The following is a 19,525-nucleotide window of genomic DNA, read 5'->3' on the forward strand; positions in this document are numbered from 1 at the left end:
CTAACCCTAACCCTAACCCTAACCCTAACCCTAACCCTAACCCTAACCCTAACCCTAACCCTAACCCTAACCCTAACCCTAACCCTAACCCTACTCATCTTACCAAGGTCCAGAAGTCTTGCTTTTCAATCCGTCACCGGACCTTGGAGTTCACCCAGACGTCCTTGAACGCATCCCTCGGTTTCTCTTTCGCGTTGTTACCCCACTATCTGATGGCGAAACGGATACCAATTGGGTTCGATCTACAGCAGCTTGTGAAAAGATGGAATCTAGTCGGGAAGACATCTTCGAGAATCTGGATAGTGAAAAGCGAGCTCTTGTCGCGTACACTCTTAACAAGCATCTTCGTTGGCGTTCAAAAGATGACGTTGAAGACAATTTTGTCTCCTGGACCAGCTCTTTACTTTTTGCCTTACAGTACATATACTACCGCCACAAAAGCCGCAAGGACGGATCCAGCTTGCAGCATATCAAGCTCTTTGTTATTGATACCACGCTCTTTCCTAGCCGAGTATTTCTCCGCGACCTAGTCCTTCTAGATGTCTTCTATAAATTCGATGACCGATCAGGGTGTGAAAATTTGAAGAACTTACGCAGTCTTCGCACAGAAGTCAAACGGCAAGGCTTATTCTACTTCGGAGAGTATCTCACCCAGGGCGCGCTGAGAATCGAGGATAAACATCAGGTCATTAGCGCCGCTTCCCTAATGCGAGGAGATCTCATGCAGCGCCTGCAGCCTCTGTTCCCGGCTATCCATGACCAAGCAAACAGGGAGCCAAGTTGGGCCAACGAAGTTCTTCGGCTCCGGGACGCGATTTTCTCGCGCACTGAGACCCCTGACAAGCTGTCCACCGGGGAAGCGAAGCACCGCTTAAAGTCAATTAGGGAGATTGCGGACTTATTTCAGCCAGGGTGGAAGTTTCCCCTCGCAGTTTATTTTGCAGCGCTGGTCGGGCCAAGATGGGAAGGTCTAGGGTCTATTGCTCTTTCAGATTTTATTCTCTCTGAGCCATTCTATAGTAAGAAAAATCCTCTCCGAAGATAGGTAGAACACCTCAACATCTGTTGCTCGACTAACCAACTGCTCGCAACTTGCAGCTGAAATACAGAGTCTTGAACTCGCCGACTTTTGTCCCAGCGCGCTTGATGGAATCCCGGAACTGACACAGGTCAAGAAACTTCTCAATGAGATCTATATGGAGTTTTTGGCGCGAGAGGCTGGAAGTGTGTTTCATGCCCCCTCTTTAATTGATTTCGTCTCGTTTCTTTTATTTTCACCCGTTTTTCGGTTCGCTAATCAAACGTTAGAATTCTTGGGAGAGGCCAGAGTACTCATCCGCCATCTACACCCACGGCATGTTTCCCACCTTCAGATCGCTTTTCCAATCGATGGACCAAATGCGAACATGTATTCCTTGGTCATGCGGACCCTTTCAGCACGATTTGAGGCTCTACGCTTGGCGTGTGCGGAGGTTGTCAGCGCTTACAGTGACCCCGAGGAGGAATAAGTTAATGGTCGCCTGCGAACTATGTCATCTATTGAACAATCATTTGTGGTCGAGACCAGATATACTGCACGAAAAGAATGAGCTGTGTATTGATTTACTTCGCGGGACTTCCTATAATTGGGTCGGCATGAGAATGTACGAGATACTACTGCGGAGATAGGTAACAAAACCGACTTTTAAACCATTAGGGACGTCGCTTTTCTCCTAGCGTATCATACAACCTCCGCTTACCTGAATGTTCACCAGCCTCACTGGAACAAATGTCTCCTCTAATTAGAGTCCAAACTGGCACTGCCTAATCCCCACACGGAGAAGCTCCGTACAGAGTCTGGTGATAATAATAGTCTAATATGATTGGAGAAGAAATCGGGCGCCAACTATCAAGAACACAGGTAATCCTCAAGTTTCGTGGGAAGTCGCATTTGGGCCGCCGCGCAGGTGACCTGATCGGATCTGACTAGCCAAAACTGGCCTTTCTAGAACAGTTATCACGTGACAGGTACTGCAAACACAACAAACAGCTCGGCCTCTAGATCAATCGCACGCGTCCAGACGTGTCCACCTGTGTGATCCACCTCAGTTATACGGGCATTAACCGGACTGTCTGTCACGTTTAGTTTACGGATAGACTCCACGGAAGGAGTTGATTGACCCGCTGAACCGCCCTTTGAATTCTGTGGAGCTTTAAGTCTACATGGCTAGCTCTAGCTGTGGTGGAATCAGTAAGCGGTTCGGAGACGCAAGCTCATGGAACCATGGCGATTTAAATCAGACGCTTTTTCTGGGCTGTTCAAGCCACCTCAGGATGCGAATATCAAGTGATTGTTTAACTGCTCTTAAGACAAGCGAGCAGGCATCAACGTGCAGGGGGGGTGAATACGGCAATGCTCTTCAAGCCGCCTTAGTCGAAGGCCGCCAAGAGATCGTGACACTTCTCAAAGGGGTCCGGCTGTATGACGACAAGGAACCAGCAAAAAAGCTTCGTCTCATGATCCCTGAATCTTCTGACCAGACCCATCCATAGCCCGGCCAGTAGCCTTCAATGTCGTGTTCTCCTTTTGTCTAGCTTCAAGCCTCTATCATTCTCATCATTTCGGGGATTTTGGCGTGGCTGATAAAGCTGCGACAGTCGATATAAGGTCCTTGGCCTTAGAAGGGGTTTGCGAATAGTGTGAAAGGGTGTAATACACCTAAAAGGATAAGAATAAAAGGGGTTTTATAAGCCTTTCTCCAGAAATTGGCTTCATCATAAGATTAACGCTGAGGACCGAAACTCTCCCCTCGCGGAGGACAGGTATCCTCCGTGCGCGCTAAGTCAGCATGAGTACTGACTCAGCCTATCCGCGGAGGATCCTCCGCGGATATCTCTAAGTTCTTGTGGAAGGGCTATGTACAATGTCATGGGCCTTACAGTCGACGGACACTACATAGGCGACATCCACACTCAAGCCCTGTGCGATGCTCAAATGCAGCGGGACGACCGCGAAACCATCACGATCCGACTTGCAGCGTTACCACTATCCTTAACCAACATCTGCTACTCTTATTTCTTGTTTTTGGGCTGTAGCGCTTAGTCGTGAGGTCGGGGTCTGATATACTCAGGGACTCTGAAAATCATGATCGGTCCTGTGAATAACATCCTGTTCAAAAAGACTATGTAAAATATGTCTGAAGCTCCATAAAACATTCATCAAGTTCTGCCATTGCTCTCATGGCGATCTTTATGTCTCACGGAGAATTGAGGTTTCAACTTTCGTGTCAGCTCCTCCGTGCGGTTCGAGACTAATATTTATTGTTATCGCGCAACTTAGTTAAGTAATGCACCTGGAGGGACGCCGCACTTCGGCCAGGAAAGTAATCTGCAATTTAGAACCATGGCAATGCCTCCCTTTCCTAAAGATAGACTAGCAGGGCATTCTTGTCGGAGAAGTATAATACTTTACTAAATAAGTATCTAAAATAAAGGTAAAGTAGTGTGCTGGTTTTAGGCCTCAATTAGAATTAATGCTAAGAAAGGCACTCCCACGGACTGCATGGGGACTATGGGACGAGTAAGCAGCAGCTTTGGCATCTTAAGAGCATAGCCTTCTCGCGGGACCCTGTTTCTTTCTCTTCAAACTTTGCTCTATGTTAGGGGAAGACACAGCGGTGTTATTACTCCTTTCTTAACTTTCATAGATTTGCTTCTTGCACGCTGCTGCAGCTACCCTTGTACTTCTCCTAATAACACTTTCCTTGTTCCATGAAATTGCTGGCATAACCACTGTAATCAAGGGGTAGTATACTAGGCTTCTAGATGTTAGCCTTGGGGTGCTAGACACTTCCGGGCTGGAGCTAGAGCGCCTTGTCGAGCGAGGAGTTGAGCGAGATAAGGACAACTTGAATTCAGCAGGCCCGGCATCTTTAATCAGCTCCAGAGAATCAAGTTCCCCGCACGGAGTTGCACGTAGATTAAATGTCTGGATGGGCCCATATCTGCTTTATAGTCTTTAAAATTGGTACATGTTAAGCGGCAGGCCTCTGTAATAGACGAATTTTAATTAGGTAATTCTTGTCTAGAATCAGCACATGTAGGATAGCTGCTAGAGGCATTGCTTGCTTCCTCGGGTGCTTGTGCTGTTACACAGGGCATGCATATTGGTTAAGGAATCACCATTTCCTTGGTATCATCTAAAAATCGTCAGCAAAGAGAGGAAGATAATTAATGTCACACCCACGGGTGCCAAGTAATGATAAGATAAGGATTTAGATAAGATTAGACATTGCGCACCTGTTACCCTATTATACAGTGATAACATTACTACTAAATTAAAGGTATATGTAAAGCCAACACCTATTAAAAATTAATAAGGCAAGAGTTAGTCTTTATTTACACAAAGCCTTAAAAATGTATACTTATATGCCTTTATATTATTTTTATTTAAGCTAGTACTTTATTTTATGCCTAATTATTTACCTTAAGGCTTTAATAATTCTAACTCTTTTACCCTTAATTACCTATAAAATATATACTATGTTACCTATACAATCACGCCTTTTTTTAAAAAGGGACTATCCTAATAGTCCTAGAGAAGGACCCTTTAAGATTCACTAATTATTAATTTACAAAATAGTTAAAAACACCTCCACAGAAAACTATTAAAATACTTAAGAAATAATAATAATCCCCCACCAGAACACCCAAGAACTTTCTATAGTATAATAGCTTTAAAAAATAAAAAGACATATTAAACACCTTAAGAATTATGTATTAAAATAAGAAACGCCCTTTAAATAATACTATTATAAAGATAAATTACCCAAAAGTTCTGGCAGAATTAAGGATAAAAGCATGCCCAAGTATAATCTTAACTTTAGTTTATAGTAATGCCTTAATTAAATTAGTATACTAAAGTTAAACTTTAAAGAAGCCCTTGGTAAATATAAAATAAATTAATACTAAATCTTAGGTGCTTTAATTTATATGGATTCTACATGTAAAAGTGATTAAATCCGACACGCCAATGAATTAGAAGGTATAAATAAAGAATATTTAAAATTATCCAAAAAATACTCCAAAAACTAGACTGCTACTATCCTTAGGAGCTTAATAACCAGTTTACTAAATGTAATAATTAAGCTAAAGAATACCTACCAAAAGAAAGAACAGCACCCTAGAGAATTTACTAACTATTTTACTACTTTAAAAATACTATTTTACTAAAAATAATAAAAAGATATAAACTTAATACTATTTTAGTAAGCTATAATCAGCCCTTTAAAATAAGATTTATAATCTTAATAATAAAAAACTTCCTAACACTTAAAAAATATTTAATTTAATTAGCATTACAGTACTGGTTATAAATACTGCACATATAACCCTGGATTACTTCTTACTATAATAAATAACCTAAATTAGGAGAACAGGGAGGAAACACTCCTGAAATAAGACTAAATAAACAAGGATTTATTTAAGGAAGAGGAACTTAAGAAAGGAACTATTTAATAAAATAAGCTTATAGTAAAATATTAACTAAGTAAACTTTTAGCACCACAAAACCTTATAAAGCTGTACGAGGCCGGTATTGAATTAGGATTAATTTAAATTAGCCTTAATAACTTATTATAAATATGGGAAACCTGGATATATAGCACTAAATTATATAAAACTGCTAAAAGATCTAAAGGTTTAGTTAATAAATTTAAATTAAAATACCTAAATTCATGAGGTATGCCAGCCTCAGGCGGCGAAGGAGGTTCAATAACATAAGGAGAACAGAACACAGTGACATCACGACCAATTCTCCTTATGTATCTAAGGCCAACCCTCAGCGTAGCTTAGTTAGCCAAGAGTTAGTCTTTGTGATATGCAACCTAGAGACTAACCACTGTTCCACCCCCTTTTCCTTAGCTTTCTGCTTCGTACCTGGCTCTATATCCTAGGCCGTTACAAGGTAATTGCTGAAGAACCTGGAAATAAGGAATATTATAAAAAGGGCCAGGAGGAACAGCAGGAAGATAAGTATATAAACTAATATAGGAACAAAATATATAATAAAGAAAATTATAAAGAGCTGGAGTAAAGTCTTATGCCCTAGCTTAATACTCTAAAATTAAGATAGGTAAGTGTCTGCGAATTAAAATAATTATAAAAGCACCTTAAAAAGATATTAAAACTAAAGCAGATCTTAACACCGGAGTAAAGGTCAATATAGTAAGTATAGATATATAAAATATTTAATAAAATTAAGCTTATAGCTCCTATGGTCTTTAGCATTAATATATAACTTAAACTTTTAAAACTAGTTATCTTAATTATATGGCTTGGTCTGGTATATCTTTACCTTAAGTACTTATAAAATACTTACCAAGCACTTTATAAGTACTTATACAGAAGTATTTTATAAAGCTAGCTTGGTAAAAAAAAAGTTTATTTTTTTAAGAATATTTACAATTAAGATTAAATATTCTTTTTATCTTTTAGTAGTGGAAGGCCACTACAAAGAACTTTAAGTTAAAAAGATAATTAAAAAGGCAGTTAAAGCCAGTAAGGAAGTTCCCGGGCAAGATTAAGATATAATTTTTATTTAAGTACTTAAAAACTACTTATTAAGTACTTACCCCTACTTTTCTAGCACCTCTTAGGTTAGTCTCTAAAAAGTTACTATAGCTAATTCACGCGACTAATCTTAGAATATAAAGCTATAGAAATTAAAAGAGAAGTTAAAGATTTAAAGTCTTAAAGCTAAATTACTTATAAAGCAGGTTAAAATTTAAAAAAAAGTAAAAGTTACATAAGTTAAGGTTAAAAATAAAAAATAGTTTTTATTATTAATTAGTTCCCAAGTACTTAAGAAGTAGTTATTCATTATATATTTTAATAGTTAAGATATATATAATTTACCGCGTATTTTTTATACATATTTATAAACCTGTTAAATGCGCTATTAGTTTATTAAAATTAAGTATTAAAATACATAATAAATACTTTTTAAGTACTTTATAACTAGCTTATATAAATTAAAGGGTAATTTCACTATTTTATAGGCTTGCTCTTATCCTTAAAAACAAAGTATATAAATTTAATAGTAAAGGTATTAAAAGTGATAAAGCAGTAAGTTAAATACAGCTGTAAATTCCACGTGAAATTTAGGGCACAGGCCAAATTCCACTAGCCTTCCTGCCTGAGGCAGACTAGTGCGTCGATGCCAGCTTTTAGCGCGTCGAACCCAACTACTTTCTGCTCCGCGAGGGGAGAGTTTCAATCCTCAGCGTTAATCTTATGATGGAACCAGTTTCTGGAAAAAGGCTTATAAACCCTTTTATTCTTATTCTTTTAGGTGTATTACACCCTTTCACACTATTCGCAAACTCCCTCTAAGGCCAAGGACCTTATAACTCTTTATAAGGGTAGTAATATATTAAAAATATATCTTTTTTTATTATATAATAATTATTTTCTATAAAGGTGTAACGGCCTAGGATATAGAGCCAGGTACAAAGCAGAACACCAAGAAAAAGGGGGTGGAATAGTAGTTAATCTCTAGGTTGTATATTACAAAGACTAACTCTTGGCCAACTAAGCTATGCTAAGGATTGGCCGTAGATACATGAAGGAATTAGTCATGATGTCATCATGTTCCGTTCTCCTTATGTTATTAAGCCTCCTTCACCGCCTGAGGCTGACAAAAGGGTTTTTGAGGTTATTATAAAGGTTTTTTAAGGGTGCTTTGGGATATTTAAGCTAGTTATAAAAGCTGTAAGAATAAAAGCCTTGAAAACTAAGGCTATAAAAGGTGGGTAATTACAAGGCCTATAATATTATATATAACCCTGTTATAAGAATTTAAAAAATATCCGCCGAGGATTTTTTATAAATAAGTTAAGTTAATATTTATATTAACTTAGCATATATAAAGAATACCTGTCCTCTGCAAGAAAAGAGTTTTAATCCTTAGCATTAATCTTATAATCTTAACCTTTTTAGGAAAAAGGCATATAACCCCTTTATTCTTATTTCTTTAGGTTTATTACACCTTTTTACACTATTCGCAAATCCTTTCTAAGGCCAAGGACCTTATATATATTGTGCTCTGGTAGTCAATTTAGCACAGGTCGTGTAAATATGACTGTTGCCTCGCGTCAAGATTCCACGGCAACACCTATGGCTAATGCTTTGTACCACCTGGCTGGGGTTTGTTATTCGTCGGCCACTGCACATGCCGGTAGCCCTTTGTACTACCACGGTGGTGGGCCTTAGATAGCAAAAGGTAGATATCTCACTGCTGCTAATTCAAGATAGACCTTGATCGTTATCGCCTGGACTTACCGTAAACTCGTACCGCTTGGAATGACTACACCAGCAACCTTAGTAACCCTGTTCTAAACCCTAAAACCCTTAGGGTTGCCCATGGAACCCCTCCCATTGGCTAGGCACCTACCGGTATGGTACGTAGTTTGCCAAGCGCACAGGGGCTGACTTTAGGCAGCAACTGCCTGCCACCTTGGGTCGCAACCTGCATTTGTCTTCTATTTGCTGTTGAGAACAGCCACCACAGACCTTAAATATCGCGAATAACCACAATGGCCCGCTTTATGTCCATTCCGCCCGAAATACTCGACCGAGTTTTCTCTCATGCTGATTTGACAACACGCAAGAACCTGCGATGCTCCAGCCACGCTTTAAGCGCGGTCGGTCAACGCTGGGTCTTTGATTCTCTAACTTTCACTCCGACCGATGCCAGCTGCAACCGATTAGACCGAATTATCAGCAGCCCAGCAATTGCCAAGTGCGTGACAATGCTCTATATAAACACGTGGAATCTGGACAATGTTAGTGCTTGCGATTTTATGTCTATACTTCTACTCGCTATCACCAGGAGTTTGATTCCGATTACTTCCAAGATGAAGGGAATCATCAGCCAAATACCAATCTTAGTATGCGTCTATGGAACGCGTTCCACCGGATGAAAGAGCTTCCTAGCCTGGAGAGTCTTGTTCTCCGGTTCCATGACGCGTGTGGCGAGACTGAACTTGACAACCCTCTACAGCCAATCGCCGTTAGGGTCGTGATATTGACGCGATTTCTGTCTGCTGTTGCTGCTTTGCCGCGGCCACTACGGGAGTTGGGCCTCCTAGACTTTCAAATGTTGATCTTATGGAGACACAAACCGCAGCGAACCGCGAAAGGTTACTCGGCAGCCTGCGAGTGTTGAGGCTTGATGTCACCAATGCCACTCGGGAAGGGAGCCCGTATGTCTATGTAAATGCATTTGGCACCCTCTCCTTCCCTTGCAGATTGCCGCCTTTGCTTAACATATTCATGAAATGCGCAGCGCTGCTACAGTAAACTGCCACGCGTCTGGCTAAAGCCCACCATGGCCAACCTCGAGCACCTGACCCTATACTCTCGCCTACTCGTTGGCTTTTGCCCCAAACTAGATTTGCGCGGCCTGCATTTCCCGCGCTTGAAATCGCTTTCCCTAGGCAACTATGCCTTCATGCGTGACTATCAGCTAGACTGGATTCTTTCGCACGGCTCTTCGCTTATCGAGCTATACATGGACCACTGCACTATTATTTATGAGGCAGCACTCTATTTCAATGTTGATGGAGCCACCCCCGTCTCGGAGACCGTCCTTTCCTCGCAAGACTTTCACCCGCATCCGGACTTGGTAGTCGATAAACTCTACGCCTCATACAGCAGACGATGGGCCGATTACTTTCGAGCCTTCTAGAACGACCTCCCCCATCTACGTCACTTTCAGTTCGGATCCACCCTGGACAGGTGGACCAACAGGGTAGTGCCCTTTAATCGAGAGATACAGACTAAAATGGGGTTCTACGAGGAGTGTTACATGGTCTTTTGCGATGGAACTCTGTGGGCGCCGTATATGCGGAAGATGATGTGGAGATTAGACAAGAATGCGCAGCCGAGACGCAAGGACAAGAAACCTTTAATACCATCCGAGGATGACCGCAGGGCTTTAGTGGAGCTGTGTGCTAAGGTCGGGCAGTCACTCAAGCTACATGAAGAGGAGTTTTTGGAACCGGAATAAGTACACCGGTAGCGTCTCCTGGCAAGAGACCTATCTGAGATGTACATAAACCTTCGTCAGCGCCTGCTTGACATGAGGGAATGGTCGAACTGGTTCGCCAGCTTCGTCCTTCTCATACTCGTTCACTCTAACCCTGGCTACCAACTCGGCCTTGAACGGCGACGGGGGATGGGTCCAGATATGGTTCACCGCATCATGGTAGCACTCGATATTGATCCCTCTGAATCCTTTCCATGCCGCCTCCCACATCAGCCAATGCGCCATCGTCTTTGTAATGCCTGTATTCATGTAGTCCGGCCGCGTGGCCGTTCCCATCCGCTTTAGCACCTGCCTCGGGCCTTTTGCTTCCCATGTACTTGGGTCTCTTGTATCTCCTGCATCAAGGAAAGGTGCAAAGGCAGCAAAGTGAGGCAAAGCCTCGGGCGCAAACAGCGGCACCACCTGTCGCATGTCGATCGGATCAGCAGCGTCAAATGCCAGCGCGATCGACGCCAGTGGGAAATCCATGCGTGCCAGGATGTCATCGCTAGTAAAGCTGGGATTCCACTCCTCTCCCCAGTACATGGCACCTCCCGTTGCTGCAGATTCAGCTCGCTCGAACTGATACTCGGTGTCGAACACCCCGTAAGACAAACCTGAGGCGATTTGATGCTGGACCAGATACGTGGTGCCATTGAACGTTGCTCGAAATCGTTCAGCCTGGTTCTCTGGGTAGAGCTTGGCCCAGACAGGCGAGTGGAAGACATTGCTGTGGCTGATGATTGCCTTGGCCCATTCTAGATGTTTTGGCTCCAGCTTGCGGATCTCATAGCGAGGATCGATTTTGATCGGGTTCGTCATGACGAAGATCAACGGCTTAGAGAATGAATGACGAGACAGCCTGGTCGGAGATGGAGTCTTAAACCAACATTCAGCCCATCGGAATCTCACGTCAGCACTAATCCCCGACTGCATAGAACCCCGCTTGATGCACCCTCCGATGCTGCACAGACCCCGGCATCCCCCGCTCTGACACGAATGTACAGCTGCTGCTTTCTGGTGTCAAGGACACGGACAACTACGGACTATTCCACGCCGAGTAAATCGTGTCAGGCTATATAACTCGTCTCTACGGGAAGCCCAACGACCAATAGTTTTTGTGACATGCTACAGTATATAACTCTGTGCTTTTACCTTAGTCCGCTATCATCAGACGCTGATAACGCAGTTCTGGATGGGTTCAGATGGTCCACGCATGCCCTCCCAGTCCATTTCGAGATCTTGCGTTCCCACTACAGATGAGACATCCAGCTGACCATCTTTACTTTTTCCTTGATGGAAGATGATGATGCCGCCCTTATGTCACGGGCCTCCCAACAGCCGGCATAAGTACTGGCCATTGACCGTGGCGGGAACCCCTACCCAACAACCTTCACATTCACACACGTTTGACCTCGAAAATCTAAGAACAATCCCCGTCTGGCTCAGAGACTTTGATGATGTCTGGCCTCTCACCCCTTTCTGAGCCCATCCCTGGCGGCTACCGCTGGATCATCACCCCCGAGGAACGAGCACACATCGGCTCCTTGCTTGACTGCGATGGTATTTCACTCCGTTCATCGTTTCCAGAAATCCTCAGATCTAATTACAATGACCAGGCTCTGATATTTCGCGTCAGGCCACACTGATGGTGCAAGACCGCAAGATCTGCAGCGGTTGCGGCAAGCACTCTGGCCTCGACGACCTGATTCAGAACGCCCTGTCGCTCGGCATCCATTCGGCCTCGTTCATGTTGGATGTGCTCCAGCATGGGCCTCAGAAGGATAGCCCGGCCCATGAGCTGCTCTGCTCGCGGTGTGGGGTGAAGCATTCTGAGATGTTCATTTGGATTCCTTCTGATCCTTGGTGAGGATTGTGGTGACTTGTATCCTATTCTTCACTGTGTGACTCTAACCTTCGTGTTGGGTTACGATGGATGCTGACATTATCTCATATTGTCACTCTTGATCCAGTAATTTGTACCCTGAGCATAATTTTTCGGACGCAGTTGATAACAATCGATGGGTGTTTTGCTTCCTTCTACGACAGCATGGCGTGCCACGCAATATCTATCTTCGCTAACTCCTCATATTGCATGATGCCACACCCTGGAATCCATTCACCACCGTAGGAAAATCATGAATCCCACCTTGTGTCCCTCACGTAGAACCCATTGGCCTCAGCCTCCATGTCAACCTCTGCAACGACCTTCTCTTCCAATACCAACGCGTAGATTCTCGCATTCTCCAAACCCACGGTTGTATTTCTCGCCCCCGCCTGACATTCCGTAAAGTGCACCTCGTCAAACTCAACAAATGGGACGGGTTCGCCTCCTGACTGGAAGTTTTCGACCACCCACTCTGCGTTTGACCCGGCCAGCGTTGCAGTACTCTTCGGCGCACTAACCGTTTCGCTTACGGTGACACCGGTGCTCCGATTCTCGACAGTGCAAACCCCCTTATCCTTATCGGGAGATGTGATGTTGACAGAAAGGACAAGCACATCGCCTGGGGTGACGTAGAACTCGTTGTAGTATTCCGCGTACCCGGGATACCACTCGAACCAAGCATCGGTGTATGGTTCTCCATTGATGACATAAAAATCCAGTCCAGTTTGTAAAATGGCAGCGGTGTAGGTTGCTCCATCAATACCCACCCATGCGGAAGCAGCTTGATATGTGCTAGGGGTGCCTGTCGAGCCGGTTGCCGTCGACGTTGCTGTAGGTGTGGGCGCTGTGATGGTAGCTGACACAAAGGAGTAAAAGGCGTTGGCAGGGGCATTCTCTAGAACAGCACCGGCCCAGTTTGAGCTGTAAGATGGCTCCTCTTGCTCTTCGGATTGAACTTCGAGTGAAAGCACTTGCCCAGGGGCGGGCTTGTACTTGACCTCACGCAGCGGGTTGGAAATGCGTTGGCGCCTCGGTCTCCATATTTGATCGTGTCGAGATGGTGCGGCTAGGGCTGGCACCAAATAGACGAAGCAGAGGGACGCTATGGTGGATAGACAAGCGATCTTCATTTTGCGAATAAATTGGAAAACATGATCGAGAAGCATGCTCGACCGGGGCACCACCGAGCTTTTATATGTCGACCCTCGCTAGGGCTTTTGTTCGCTTCGACAGAATACGGACGCCCCGTGATTTAAAGAACCCTAGCTACTCCTGTTGCGAGACTCTACTCGTACAGTTCCAGCTATTTGTCTCCGATATATATTCTGTTTGAGGCAATACGTCTACTGTATCTTCGCTCTGTGGCCATATCGTTACGTCGCCGCCCTAGAGTGGTAACTCGACTGGCATCTCTTATCTGGCTCCTATCTTCGCTGCAGTTACCCCCGGCAACGGGGAAGAAGTTGGCCATGGACTTGGTGATTTGAGCGCGGCGGAACTGTACAAGGGACCTGAGATAGAAGCGATTGATCCGTTGCCGATGGGTTGCAGCGGGCCATTGGTATTTTCGCATCCGGAGACATAGTCGACCGTCACATAGCAGCCATCTGCGAAATATGCATGGCCGCAGATTTCACATTTACCACCTGTCTGCTGGAAAATATGGTCATACGCCCTGAAGACCAGTTAGAAGGATGACGTAGGCCAGAATGCATAAGTGAGAACGTACGCAGCAATTTGCCTTCCCGGCATCTCACAGTCGTCACCTTTAACAAACACGCCGCATCCAAAGCCGGCATTCTTTCCATCCGTATAGCACTCTCCCGAGTCGTAACTGTTGTCCGTTGTTCTATGATGAAACTTAGCACTCGCTATTTATGCATCCAATTATGCAACATACCCATAGATTATATCGTCCTTGAGAAAACTCTTGGCCATGTCACAGAACTCGGCGAGGTCATCGAATGACCCACACCGTGATGACCCATGGCAGTCATAGCTAGTCTCGGTAGGAAGAGCGCTCGTCGTCGTGGTTGTTCGAGTCGTGGTCTTTGTTGTTGTCGTCGTCGTGGTGGTTGCAAAGACAGTCGACCACCAGCTCTCTAGCTGCTCGTCAAGGAAGCTAACAAGATCAGCATCAGACGTCGTGGCGGATTCCACAATCGTAGCCGTTCCTTCGTCCAGGCCGTTCTCGTCCACTGTCTTGGTCGTCATTGTAGCTGCAGCTGCGCAGGCTGTGATAGTGTCGCAAACCGAGGTGACTGTCGTGGTGGAATAGGTCGAGGCAGGCGTCACCAGAGAACTGGAGATGTAGGCAGTGCAGACATCGGCCTCCTCGGCCTCACAGTCCGTGTCCTGGGATTGACATCTTTTGCCTCTGCAGATCCCATTCTCACAGTCGGGGCCAGTACAGGAGACTACACGACAATCGGGTCCGGTGCAGACGAAGTCACTGTTAGAGCACTGCCGGCCAAGACAACCCCATGACAGGCAGTGCAGACCAAAGCAGATGCCACTCCCGCCGTTGTGATCCCCGCTGCTGTCATCATCGTCGTCGTTGTCGTTATCGTCATCATCGTCATCGTTGTTATTGTCATCTTCCCGGCGAGTTTTGTCGCAATCTTCCCCTATACAGCCATGATCTTGGCAGTTGTCGCCCTCGCAGTGGCCATCCACACAGTCCGCGCCAGTGCATGCCGTCGGAATGCAATCATCCCCAGTACAAATGCGGTTGTTGCAGTCAGACCCTGTGCAGCCCCGCTCGATGCAAAGCCCACTCCCGGTACACCCGCCATTGACGCATCCGGGACCTGTACATTTGGAGACCGAAGGGGGGTTCTCGTCGCTTGGATCAATGAAGCTAGACGCGCTTTCTTCGCCGCAGTCCACAAGGCATGGCCCATCGCAGAAGCTATAGCACTTATGGCCGCAATTCGCGTTGCAAGTAGGACTTGGGGGGTCGCCTATTCATGTTAGTACTCCGTGTGACCATGAACAAAAGAGGTCAACTCACCTTGTTCGAATGTGACCTTCGGATATCCAGTCTCGCTGGAACCAGTGGTCCAAGGCCATGGTGGAATACTCACTGTTCGAGTCACAATGGGCAGGTGAGTTACCCCTTCTTCGCCCATCGGGTTTGGGTCGTTTGTCACCACCACCGGAGGTATTTCCAGGCTCGGGGTAAGTGTGCCAACAGTCGAAGTCACAGTGTCGGTCAGATTCCAATTATAATAGTTCAACGTCTGGGTTGTGATAGCGGGTAGCGAAATTGTGGTTGACATAATGTACCGAGTGATGGTAGATGTGACTGTGGGGGTTCCATCGACAGTAATGGTCTTCGTGGTACTCCAAGCCACTTCAAGTGAGGTGGGATAACCGTCTCCAAAGTCAATGGTGGTTGGGGCGTCGAGAACTGATTTGGGCCAGATGATGCTCACGGGTGCGATGGCCGTGACTGTTGGCGAGTCTCCCAGCACCTCCTCTCCCACGTAGAGAAGTCCTGTCCCGTCACTCCCTCCTTCCAAGTTTGCACCTGTCATGCTGGTGTCGTCCGGATTAAGACTGTTAGGATTGGTAAGTGAACCAGGTCCACCCATATCCAGGGCCCAGGCAAACAGTCCACCCAGGCATTTGCCGTTGGCGTAGTCGGCTTTTTGCTTCAAAGTCCGAGCGTTATCGAAGGAGACCCTTGATAGAGGCAGGGTTAGATTGTGATAAAATAAACTCGAGAATGACAGAAATATCACTCACCATTGATCTCTCCCCCAAGTGATCCAGTTCACGGCGGCTTCTTCATTGTACTGCACATCAACGGAATATTTCTCAATAATACAGTTGATCTCGTAGTCGGAAAGCACCCCCTCTGTGGCGGTACACTCGCCAGCACGTGCGCCGCCTGAGAACTCGCAGTTCGGATCGCTGCAGGAAGAGTCTGCTAGGGTAAAGGATCTGCCATAGAAGCCAAGACCGAGCAACACTTTGCTAGGATCGACCCCATTGCGCCAAAGGAGATTGAGCCCGTTGGTAATTTCTGGAAGAATCTATTAGTTAACGAGGAGAGCAGAGACCATGGAGCTTACCAGTAAGGTTTGTATGCGGGTTTACAACGGGGCTAGTCCAATCGCTGTTCCCATCCCATGTGCCGTGGATGTCATAGGTCATGACATTGAGGAAGTCAACATACTCTGCCATTCCTGCAACATCAAACCCTTTCAGATACCCTAGCGTTTGTTAGTGGCGTTGGGGCAGGATAAGGTAAAAAGACTTACAGTATGAAGCAGGAAGTGTCGCTGTCAGGCCATATTTTGTCCCCACGGCCTCACGAAGCTCAGAAAGGAATGTCACAAAGTTGTCCGTATCCCTGGCAGCACCACCTGGTTGGAATTAGTATTTAAGATCATGATGGAAACGGTTTAAAAGTCGGGCTGACCTCGGTCATCGGCTGCTGGATATTCCCAGTCAATGTCAATACCATCAAAACCATAATCCTCCAACCAGGAAAGGGCGGAGTCAATGAAAGCCTTGCGTGTGCCTGGGAACCTTGTCATATCTGAGAAGACCTTGCCCCCGACATCCCAACCTCCAACGGCAATATAAGTCTTCAAGGAAGGCTTCTTTTTCTTTAAGGCAACAAAGCTTCTCATATGTTCCTCGTCGTCAGGATTGGTCGTCGTCATGGTAAACTCGGTCTCATCGATACCAGCAAAAGAGTAAAAGAGATGCTGCATGTGTCGAACATGTCGAGTGTTAGCTGTGTTCGCGAACTCCCCAAATGAAATAGAACCTGGACTCCAACATACCGTCCAAGGAGCAACATTGATGTCTTCTGGCAATACAACGTCACACAACCGCTGAGAGTTCCAGCCTTCATAGTAACCAATATAGACACCCTGAGTGGACTGTCCAGAGCACGAGCTGCAACGGAATTATTCTTAGCGATCAACAACTCCCAACATATTACCCAGGTAAGACTTACGGTACGTTCACCGGGTCGCAGCCGCTTTGACAACCCGATCCACAAAAGTCTTCAGTAGTGCCGCAAAAGCTTGTCTATCGTTAGTAAGATACGGGGTGCATCTGTGAGTCCAACATACCCAAACTCAGAGCAGCAGACATTCAAGGGGCACTCGGTTCCTGGGGTCTCGGCATATTCTAAGTCATGGTCAGCAGCTGTACGCATCCCAGCTGGGGTAGTCCTTACCTCCGCACTCGGCAACAGCATCGCAGTTGGAGATGCAGTCATCGCCACAAAAGTCGGGTCCGAACCCGCAGTATCCTTCCTTGGAACAGCATCCTGATACACACTCTTCAGTATCCGAGCAAGTTCCAGACTGTGCCCATGTGAACGGGATGGTTGCGCCAAGCAAGACCACCAGCGACCACCTTGTTGCAGATGGGAGGAACATAATTGCAGGTTGGTATCAGTGAACAACGACACCCGGTATTGTCGTACAACATCGATGTGGTCTGCTGGGCAACTTATAGGGAGCCCGCACTGTCGAATATCTCAGAGTCAGGCTCTATCCGACCGTACTTTTTCTGGACCTGCATCTTAATTTCGCACAATGCAGGCTAACGCACACCCATCACAGGCGGACAATTTAGCCTCGCCGACCGCATCCGCGCCCTCGAGATACGAAAGCAGAATGTAACGCGAAGCGTCTAGGGAATGTACTTGTGGCCTTGGCAGGGGTGGCTAGCCTGCCAAGTGTCGGCGGCGCAGTCTGCTGGTGGGTATCTGTCTAGTATAGCCCCCTGCAACAGGAGCACGCACACCGATATTACGGCCTGTACAGGGGAAGAAAATTGTGTCTCAGTTAGTGAACAAGCAATGAAAGGAGAGGTCCGTGATAATGTGTTTCTCCGTCAAGCTTTTGGAATTAGTGCTACTACCGCGAGGTCATACTAGGCGGGTGGAGCATGATAGATGCAGGCGCAGAAGGACTGAATAGGTATCAAGGGCACCAGGCCCGAAAAAAAGTGTTCTGGTGGCCGTGTTTAAGTAGGTTGAGTATATCGTGTCTTCACCTTTGAATATTTCCCCAGGACATTGCTACTTAACCAACTATGGTTGTGAATTGGCCTGCTCAGGCCGGCGTACCGGGACTCAGGATGCTCTTGGTGATTTTTTCCGTCTTCTCCCTAGCATTATCGTTCCCATTCCATCTAGAACATCTTGAGCGTCAACTCAACTCCTCCGCCGAAGTATCTCGCCTTGCCGACAGCGCCATATACACGTACTCGCGCATCACCTACGGGGAGAGTTGCTCTGATGATCAACAACTCTACATCGAGCAGGAACTCGATGAGATGATCAAATTGGTGAGTGCATACCAGCGAGCCCATCGTCGTGTTGTGCCAGGCTAACGTCCCATGCAGCTACAGGTAACGACCCAGAATATCGGAAACCTGCAGTTCTACCTCGAGCACACGGTCCAGCCGGAGAATTGGGGCGCGAACTACGACTACATTTCCAAGCTTCTGGCCACATGGCAGGCCTACATGGGTGTCATCCAACTTACCGACGAAACGCAACCCTACCCTTGGGGCCAGCACGTATATTCATTTACCGAAGCTATTGACAAGATGGATGACCTGATCGGTCGGTGCGGGTGCCACAACGACGAGGCTAGATTCGCTAACAGGCGTCTTTACAGGCATATACAACATTATACTGGATGAACTCAATAATGGGGGTCCGGATATCTCGATTGATTGCAATGATGAGCACTACGTGAGGAGGCAACCTCGTGAGGGGGAAGACCCAAATCTTCGTGAGACTGTCTGGTGCATGACCGGCTGTGGCAAAGCAAGCTGACCCTCTGTCACCAAAGGATACTACACCGATACAAGACCCGAGGGTCAGTCCTCCGGCACATACACTTTGGGGGCAACAGGAGGGTTATGCCACGAAAGTCAGGGTGGAACCAACGGATGGAGCGTTCGCAACAGAGTTACCGGTAGGGACGAGGTCTGCATTTGCCCGGCTGCCTTTGAACGGGCCAGGACAAGCCAGATGCTACAGGATCTCAGTAACGACGCGAATACCCTGAAGGGCGTATCAATCAACACGCTCAAACTACGGACCATCGTTGGAACGCTTCTCCATGAATTCACACACGTCCAAGGCATTTTGGGCACGCCGACTAGTAAGCTATTTCTGCGCTCACCGGTCAATGCTGATCCTCGTGTCCCAGGAGACCTTGTTTTCAATATCCCAGCGGGTCCCAATGGTAGGTGGCCTGCGAAGTCAGAGCCTTCATATCGCGGGGAGGGTTGCCGAGCTCTCGCGGGTGCGCAGCCACATCTCACACTGCAGAATGCAGGTCCGTCCATCCTGGGGTCCGCAGCGAACCCTAGTCAGGCATTGTACTGACCTCGCTTAGACTCTCTTGCATACTTTGCCGTGGCCTCTTGGTACGATGCCTGCGATTGGTCTTCAAACTTTTGCGGCCAGGCGAAGGATAATCTGAAAACCGAGGACGGATTTGTGACATTTGACTTTAACTAGACCTACCTACGTACATAGTGCGATCACGTAATACCTAGCGCAGTGCCAAGCAAGAGTTATC

At 46.3% G+C, this 19,525-nt stretch overlaps 7 protein-coding genes across 7 annotated transcripts; 4 read left to right on the top strand and 3 right to left on the bottom strand.

The window, feature by feature from the left end:
- Positions 1–262: 262 nt before the first annotated feature.
- Positions 263–1,508, top strand: BDW74DRAFT_181126 (uncharacterized protein; the record flags this gene model as incomplete). The annotated part of the gene is made up of 3 exons (XM_073729926.1): positions 263–1,019; positions 1,099–1,224; positions 1,309–1,508. 3 exons carry the CDS (start codon positions 263–265, stop codon positions 1,506–1,508), a joined length of 1,083 nt encoding a protein of 360 aa, XP_073580696.1.
- A 7,065-nt stretch (positions 1,509–8,573) lies between these two features.
- On the top strand, positions 8,574–10,048 carry BDW74DRAFT_169735 (uncharacterized protein; the record flags this gene model as incomplete). The annotated part of the gene is made up of 5 exons (XM_073727044.1): positions 8,574–8,822; positions 8,870–9,138; positions 9,180–9,252; positions 9,326–9,664; positions 9,728–10,048. 5 exons carry the CDS (start codon positions 8,574–8,576, stop codon positions 10,046–10,048), a joined length of 1,251 nt encoding a protein of 416 aa, XP_073580697.1.
- A 30-nt stretch (positions 10,049–10,078) lies between these two features.
- On the bottom strand, positions 10,079–10,888 carry BDW74DRAFT_181128 (uncharacterized protein; the record flags this gene model as incomplete). The annotated part of the gene is made up of 1 exon (XM_073729927.1): positions 10,079–10,888. One exon carries the CDS (start codon positions 10,886–10,888, stop codon positions 10,079–10,081), a length of 810 nt encoding a protein of 269 aa, XP_073580698.1.
- A 638-nt stretch (positions 10,889–11,526) lies between these two features.
- On the top strand, positions 11,527–11,936 carry BDW74DRAFT_169736 (uncharacterized protein; the record flags this gene model as incomplete). Its single annotated transcript, XM_073727045.1, has 2 exons — positions 11,527–11,629; positions 11,686–11,936. The coding sequence occupies 2 exons, from the start codon at positions 11,527–11,529 to the stop codon at positions 11,934–11,936; spliced, it is 354 nt and encodes a 117-aa protein (XP_073580699.1).
- Positions 11,937–12,202: 266 nt separating this feature from the next.
- On the bottom strand, positions 12,203–13,084 carry BDW74DRAFT_181130 (A4/G1 family peptidase; the record flags this gene model as incomplete). The annotated part of the gene is made up of 1 exon (XM_073729928.1): positions 12,203–13,084. One exon carries the CDS (start codon positions 13,082–13,084, stop codon positions 12,203–12,205), a length of 882 nt encoding a protein of 293 aa, XP_073580700.1.
- Positions 13,085–13,216: 132 nt separating this feature from the next.
- On the bottom strand, positions 13,217–17,359 carry BDW74DRAFT_169738 (uncharacterized protein; the record flags this gene model as incomplete). The annotated part of the gene is made up of 13 exons (XM_073727046.1): positions 13,217–13,257; positions 13,466–13,629; positions 13,684–13,803; positions 13,855–14,917; positions 14,968–15,641; positions 15,705–15,984; positions 16,034–16,174; positions 16,223–16,327; positions 16,384–16,675; positions 16,754–16,868; positions 16,930–16,998; positions 17,048–17,105; positions 17,155–17,359. 13 exons carry the CDS (start codon positions 17,357–17,359, stop codon positions 13,217–13,219), a joined length of 3,327 nt encoding a protein of 1,108 aa, XP_073580701.1.
- A 661-nt stretch (positions 17,360–18,020) lies between these two features.
- Positions 18,021–19,464, top strand: BDW74DRAFT_181132 (uncharacterized protein; the record flags this gene model as incomplete). Its single annotated transcript, XM_073729929.1, has 6 exons — positions 18,021–18,275; positions 18,333–18,555; positions 18,611–18,727; positions 18,788–19,102; positions 19,151–19,279; positions 19,340–19,464. The coding sequence occupies 6 exons, from the start codon at positions 18,021–18,023 to the stop codon at positions 19,462–19,464; spliced, it is 1,164 nt and encodes a 387-aa protein (XP_073580702.1).
- Positions 19,465–19,525: the final 61 nt, after the last annotated feature.

Source organism: Aspergillus multicolor (genome assembly GCF_047715735.1).
Source record: "Aspergillus multicolor strain CBS 133.54 unplaced genomic scaffold BDW74scaffold_26, whole genome shotgun sequence".
NCBI lineage: Eukaryota > Fungi > Ascomycota > Eurotiomycetes > Eurotiales > Aspergillaceae > Aspergillus > Aspergillus multicolor.